This window comes from Colobus angolensis, unplaced genomic scaffold (genome assembly GCF_000951035.1).
Source record: "Colobus angolensis palliatus isolate OR3802 unplaced genomic scaffold, Cang.pa_1.0 Scaffold424, whole genome shotgun sequence".
Taxonomy (NCBI): domain Eukaryota; kingdom Metazoa; phylum Chordata; class Mammalia; order Primates; family Cercopithecidae; genus Colobus; species Colobus angolensis.
In genome coordinates this window covers 307,063-314,295 of record NW_012117644.1, presented here as the reverse complement: position 1 = coordinate 314,295, position 7,233 = coordinate 307,063, and the positions used below count along the sequence as shown (strand labels likewise).

General features: G+C 38.1%; 1 protein-coding gene across 1 annotated transcript in view; it reads left to right on the top strand.

The window, feature by feature from the left end:
• RRM1 (ribonucleotide reductase M1) overlaps positions 1–7,233 on the top strand; it is a 47,549-nt gene that overhangs the window by 33,742 nt on the left and 6,574 nt on the right. The window contains 3 exon segments of the mRNA XM_011956819.1: positions 975–1,051; positions 4,550–4,685; positions 5,840–5,986. Coding sequence (XP_011812209.1) covers positions 975–1,051; positions 4,550–4,685; positions 5,840–5,986 — 360 coding nt within the window.

Here is a 7,233-nt window from a genome sequence, read left to right as displayed (position 1 = left end):
GAGTGAATAACAAAGCAAATTGTTTTTGTTTTGTTTTGTTTTGTTTTTTTTTGAGACGGAGTCTCGCTCTGTCGCCCAGGCTGGAGTGCAGTGGCATGATCTCAGCTCACTGCAACCGCCGTCTCCCAGGCTCAAGCAGTTCTCCTGCCTCAGCCTCCCGAAGTGCTGGGATTACAGGCTTGAGCCACCGCGCCCGGCCTATTTTTGTATTTTTAGTAGAGACGGGATTTTGCCATGTTGGCCAGGCTGGTCTTGAACTCCTGACCTCAAGTGATCTACCTGCCTTGGCCTCCCAGAATGCTGGGATTACAGGTATGAGTCACTGCTCCTGGCATAATCTTCCTTTTATTTAACTCAGAATCAGCTGATTTGCAACCTTAATTACATGTGCAGAAGCCTTTCACCTTTGCCATAATCACTGGAGTGACATCCATCCTATTCTCAAGTCATGTCCACACTCAAGTGGAGATTATAAACAGCCTGTGCACCAAGGTGTGGGAATCTGAGGAGCTGTGTTAGAATTCTGCCTTCACTGCCTTTATTATCAGTACTATGATTCTTTTCTATATAAAATGTTAATTTTATTTCTGACATTCCTGCTGGTATTAGAGGAAAATAGGTGTTTTTAGCTAAGTAAACAGATCAAGGGACAGATGAAGGCGCTGAAGAAAGACAAGGTTAAAGTAACATTTTTACCTTAAAAAAAAAATGTATCAGCCACATGCTTTTATGAATGTTAGAATTTTCTGGTTTGTAGATATGATGTGGGATAATCAGTTTTCTTAGCCTGCTTCTGATCAATATGACTACATGGAATTTTGTACAGGAAAATCTCTGGAGCTTGTATTCCTCATAGAGGTTGATTAGAAGACAGCATTTGTTGGGATGTGGGGACATGGCAGCTAGTCTTTTTTTTTTTTTTTTTTCATAGTTTTAACTTGCTGTAGAATAAATTTGAGTTGTGTATTCCTTAGATTCTTCAGTATGATATGTGGAATGTTACTCCTACAGACCTATGGGACTGGAACCTTCTCAAGGAGAAGATTGCAAAGTAAGTGAAGAGATGTAAAGTAGCTTTGAAGGCAGAAGGGTTTAGGTTCACCTTCTGGATCTTCAGAAGTTAGATATGTCATTTTAACTTCTTAAACTCATTTATTACAAATGGGGCTAAAATGGCCTATCTCACAAAACTATTTGGGAAAAAACTTTGTAAGATAATATATATATAGCAACCTGGAAGTTGTTTAGCACAATGAAAGCATTTCAGTACTTGGTAGGAATTGCTATTATTAGTTGATCTTATTTTAGGGACTTAACACACCTAGATTAGGTAATTTTCTTTCTCATTAAGGCTTTTTTCCAACTATGCTTTTTTTTTTAAAAAAAAAATGTTTTTGATTCTTATTTATTTCCCAATTTAGTTACATCGGGCATATAAATGGCTTTTGTTTGAATTGATTGTCATAGGAATAAGGGATTTTGGAAGAGTTTTTGGAGGGTAATATGTTTTAACTATAGGAAAGAAAAGTTTTAAAATTGTTTTTTGTAGACCTTTCAAACTAATAAGCATAACGGATTCGAAGGCAGGCAGAATGTTTTGCAGAGTGAATAACAAAGCAAATTGTTTTTGTTTTGTTTTGTTTTGTTTTTTTTTGAGACGGAGTCTCGCTCTGTCGCCCAGGCTGGAGTGCAGTGGCGCGATCTCGGCTCACTACAAGCTCCGCCTCCCGGATTCCTGCCATTCTCCTGCCTCAGCCTCCCGAGTAGCTGGGACTACAGGCGCCCGCCACCTCGCCTGGCTAATTTTTTGTATTTTTAGTAGAGACGGGGTTTCACCATGTTAGCCAGGATGGTCTCGATCTCCTGACCTCGTGATCTGCCCGTCTCGGCCTCCCAAAGTGCTGGGATTACAGGCTTGAGCCACCGCGCCCGGCCTTGTTTTTGTTTTCTATCGGGATGACTTTGTCATTTATGGGTTAATGCATATGCAAAGTGATTAATATTTGGAGAATGAAGCAGTAGCTTTAAAATGCTCTTTGAAAAAAATAACTGTTTGCCTTAAAATTGTTAAATTAAAATTGTTTTCCTAGTCAAATAATACATGTTAGAAAATTTAGGAAAACATAGATTTGGAAAGAGAAACTGAAAATTATACTAATACTGCCTCCCCCGGAAACCCTGTGTGCATCTTAGTGTCTGTCATCCTTTAGGTTTTCTTCCAAGAGTACGCACACACTTCCAAGAGTGTATTTACATGGGAAATTCAACTTTTAAGAAAATGGACCTGTACTGTATTTATATATATATATATATATATATTTATATATATATATATATATTTTTTCCCCCTAAAAATACTATGGCCTAGTTTTTTATATACATGACTTTTTTTTTCTAATTTCAAAATTAGTATATGAACACAAATTTATTATTAATAAAGCTCAAATACAGAAATAAAATAGAAAGTAAAAGCCCTTCTTCGTACTTCTGCCAACCATTTGTCTCAGAAAACAAACCATAAAAGTAACTTATTCTTTTTCCCAGAGATAAGCCTTGTTAATGGAGTGTATTTTTCTAGATATTTTTCAGTACATTTGCAGATAGGTACACACACACGGTTTTGTATATATATAAATGTGATCAAACTTGTATTCTGGGCTGGGCACCGTGGCTCACGTCTGTAATCCCAGCACTTTGAGAGGCTGAGGTGGGCGGATCACTTGAGATCAGAAGTTCAAGACCAGCTTGGGCAACATGGCAAAACTTCGTCTCTACCAAAAATACAAAAATTAGCTGGGCACGGTGGCGCGTGCCTGTAATCCCAGCTACTCAGGAGACTGAGGCGTGAGAATCACTTGAACCTAGGAGGTGGAGATTACAGGGAGCCGAGATTGTGCCACTGTACTCCAGCCTAGGTGACTGAGACTCTTGTCTCAAAAAAAAGACTTGATGTATTTTGAGACTTGTTATTTAGTGATTTATTTTGGAGCACTTTCTTTTTTAGTACATGTAGATCTATCTAATGTTTTTAATTATTACAGACAATTCCGTAGTTTGAATATATCATATATGTATGACTTTTCACAACAGTTTCCTGTCTGTAGACAGATGGTGTTGCTATTTTACAGATGAGGCAGTAAAGACATGAAGATAGTTGGTGGTTTGCTTGATACCTCACTACAAAGTGATAGAGTAAGGTGGAGAAACACACCCCCCAAAAAAAGTAAATGAAAAGATAATAAAAACTAAAAAGTAGAGAACCCAGTTGTATTAGTCAGTTCTCACACTGTTATAAAGAACTGCCTGAGACTGGGTAATTTATAAAGGAAAGAGGTTTAATTGACTCACAATTCTGCAGGGTTGGGGAGGCCTCAGGAAACTTACAATCATAGCAGAAGGGAAGGCAAACAGGTTCTTCTTTAATATGGTGGCAAGCGAAGTACTGAATAAAGGGAGAAAAGCCCCCTATAAAACCAGATCTTGTGAGAACTCACTATCATGAGAACAGCATGAGGGTAACCTCCTCCGTGATTAAATTACCTCCCACCAGGTCCCTCCCATAACACGTGGGGATTATGGGAACTACAATTCAAGATGAGATTTGGGTGGGGACACAGCCAAACTATATCCAGTTGTACAGACTCCATCAGGATATGAGGCTGTATGCTAAGCACCTTATGAATCCATAGATATAGAATGTAGGAAATACAGGCTCTTTGTGTTTTAAAAACTTGAGACTAAGAAGACAAGTAGTTAAGGTGTATGGAAAGGTACAAGTCAGAGAAAATGTTTGCAGAGCAGATATTTGTATTTGACATTTGTATTTGTGCCTGCCTGATCAGGAAAAATGTTTTAAAATTGATATAAGTTAGGCTGAGCTTTGAAGGTGAGCTAGGGGCAGTTGGGGGATTTCTCAGTGTGTCAGATAGTATATTCTCTCTTAAGTACTCTTGGGCATTGATTTGTCAAAAGATGTTAACCTTCTTCCAGGAACTTATAATTGAAGAGTATACTTTGAGCATAATTTCTTTCTGTTTACAGGATAATGGAGAATTATGGTGATATTTGTCTGATTCTGACCACTTTCTCATCATTATTTTTCCAGAAGGGGCCTAGCACAGTGATTTTATAGGCACTTAGAAAAGAATGAGGGTTGGATGAGCATACCCTAATACAGGTGGGGAGCACTTCAACAGCACTTTGAATGTTTCCCTAGGCAAGATAGTGTATCAAGTGTTATGATTCCTGAGTGCCACAGTCCAAGTGGCATAAATCATGGCATGATAAGGATTGCCAACAATAAAAATTATACTAATTCAGTTTAGGAGTCAGGCATTTAAGAGGAGAGGGAGCTATAATAGCACCCATACTGTGGAATTGCCTGCCTGTAGTAGTTTAATTTGAAAGTCAACATGTGAATTCAATGCATGTATGATGTTACATTTACATTTACTACATTTATCTATATTTACTACAGTGACTTAAAGTAGCTGCTTTCCTGGCAGATTGTAGCTTTGGGACTAGAACCTGATAATCTCCTTTTCTTTAGGTATGGTATAAGAAACAGTTTACTTATTGCCCCGATGCCTACAGCTTCCACTGCTCAGATCCTGGGGAATAATGAGTCCATTGAACCTTACACCAGCAATATCTATACTCGCAGAGTTTTGTCAGGAGAATTTCAGGTGAGCAGTTCACAACCAGCCCTACAGGGAGATTTTTTGAAAGCCTGATGTTGGGAGTAAATGCTCAGTCGTGTTTAATTTGCCCATTTTCTTAGTTTGGGTGCAAAGCTTTGATAAAGAGAGTCATCTTCATCTCCAATATTAATATTTGTTATTGATATTTCAGCACAATAGGCATTTAATAAATAATCTGTTGAAAAAATGAATTACTGAGGGTTATGTATGAAAGTAAGTTGTTGATAGTAGAGTTAACATGATGTTTAACCATTATGTAATCATAGTGATATATTCTATAACTTCCCCCAGATGCTTAAGTTAGGATACTCAAAATATGTAAAGAAGTATCATTTAAGGCAGTGGTTCTCAGACTTGGTTACCAATTAGAATTTATGGTGGGTGAGACCAGTGGTTTTTTGTTTGTTTGTTTTTAAGGTTCCCAGGTAATTCTTATGTGTAGCTAGGGTTTGAGAACCTCAATTTAAAAGACTATTTGTGAATTTCCAGATATCTTGAAATAAAGTTCTGTAAAGTTTGAGAAGGATACGTTTCTAATTTTTTTAACCTAAGTATTTATAGATTTACCCATCTTAGACGCTATTCTTTTCACTTTTGCAAATGCTGTATGTTTCTTTTTTAATTAAAATATTTTTTCGGCTTTATTAAGGTATAATTGACAATAAAAATTGTGTATAAATCCAAGGTATACAGTATAATGATTTGATATGTGTATATATTATATAATGATTACCACACCACAATGTTTTTGTTGTTGTTGATGTTGTTTTTGAGAAAGTGTCTCACTTTGTCACCCAGGCTGGAGTGCAGTGGCATGATCTTGGCTCACTGCAACCTCTGCCTCCCAGGTTCAAGCAATTCCCATGCCTCAGCCTCCCAAGTAGCTGGGATTACAGGTGTGCTGCGCCACCATGCCTGGCTAATTATATTGTTTCTTGAATAACAGATGTCAAGATCTTAAAGGAATATAGCTTTTGTGTGGTGACATTGATGTCTCATTTTTGTAAAAAATAGAATTTACCAAGCAATCTAGCATTAAATAATTCTTAAGTGATTTTAGTTTAAGCTTCAAAGCTGTAGTCTTTTCTAAGCTGTCACTGTTGTTTATTTCATTATATATTTTCTGCTTTTCCATTCAGATTGTAAATCCTCACTTATTGAAAGATCTTACTGAACGGGGCCTATGGCATGAAGAGATGAAAAACCAGATTATTGCATGCAATGGCTCTATTCAGGTATAGAATGAAAATGAAATGTGCTCTGTAGGGGCTGAGTTGGACATTGTGGTACCTCCTCACTCATGCCAGACAATGGAGAAAATGACTTCATTGTGTTCGTCTAGGCTTTGCTTATGTAGCTCTGTTCACCTCTTCATTGTTGCGCTAGGATTGTACACATCTTTACATAGCCCTTACCATCTTGTTTTTATGCAATAATATAAAATAGTAGTACTCAATTTTTCTGCATCTTAGAATCAATTGTGGAACTTTTAAAATCCTGAAGCTTAGGTTGCATTCTTTACCAATTAAATGTTTAGGAGCAGGAGCCAGACATAAATTTTTTTTTTTTTTTTTTTGAGACAAAGTGTCTGTTGCCCAGGCTGGAGTGCAGTGGTGGGATCATGGCTCACTACAACCTCTGCTTCCTGGGTTCAAGCGATTCTTCTGCCTCAGCCTCCCAAGTAGCTGGGATTACAGGTGCCCACCACCACGCCCGGCTGATTTTTATATTTTTAGTAGAGACAGGGTTTCACCATGTTGGCCAGGCTCCTGACCTCAGGTGATCCGCCTGCGTTGGCCTCCCAGAGTGCTAGGATTACATGCATGAGCCACCGTGCCTGGTCTCAGACCTTAATAGTTTTTAAAGATTCTTTAGGTGATTCCAAAGTACATCAAAATTTGGGGGATCATCGATAGACTGAAATTAAGAGAGTCAAGCTTAATTAGAAATCATAGTTGAGGACTGATAGTCCAAAAGACAGAGTCACAAATAGTGTAAATATTTGCAACTAAGAGTCAAGAGGCATTTATTTGCAGATAGAGGTGTCTGGCTAAATGTTGGTCTGCTTAGCAACACAGATGATGAGTCCTACAACAGTTCCATATTTGATGACAGAAATTAGCATTAGCTAGTCTGTGTATTTTAATGAAAGTTAACCCTAGACCTAAGAAAACCTGATTTATTTGGATTCCAAAGGGAGTTTGGAATCCTAGCTTATTTAAAGGGTTTTATCTCATTGCTTCCCTTGATCCCTGTGAATTACAGCCCTTAGTTTTTGTGTTTTCTGCAAAACTCAAGGGTCATTTATTGCTGCTTAGCTCTGACTTTTCCTTTCTTTTTTTTTTTGAGATGGAGTCTCACTCTGCCACCCAGGCTGGAGTGCTGTGGCCGGATCTCAGCTCACTGCAAGCTCCGCCTCCCGGGTTCACGCCATTCTCCTCCCTCATGGTCTGTCATGTTTATGTTCAACTTATTGAAGTTTATTATCCTCCCTTGTTCAGGATATTCCTCTCAAGGATAAACCAGGCCTTGC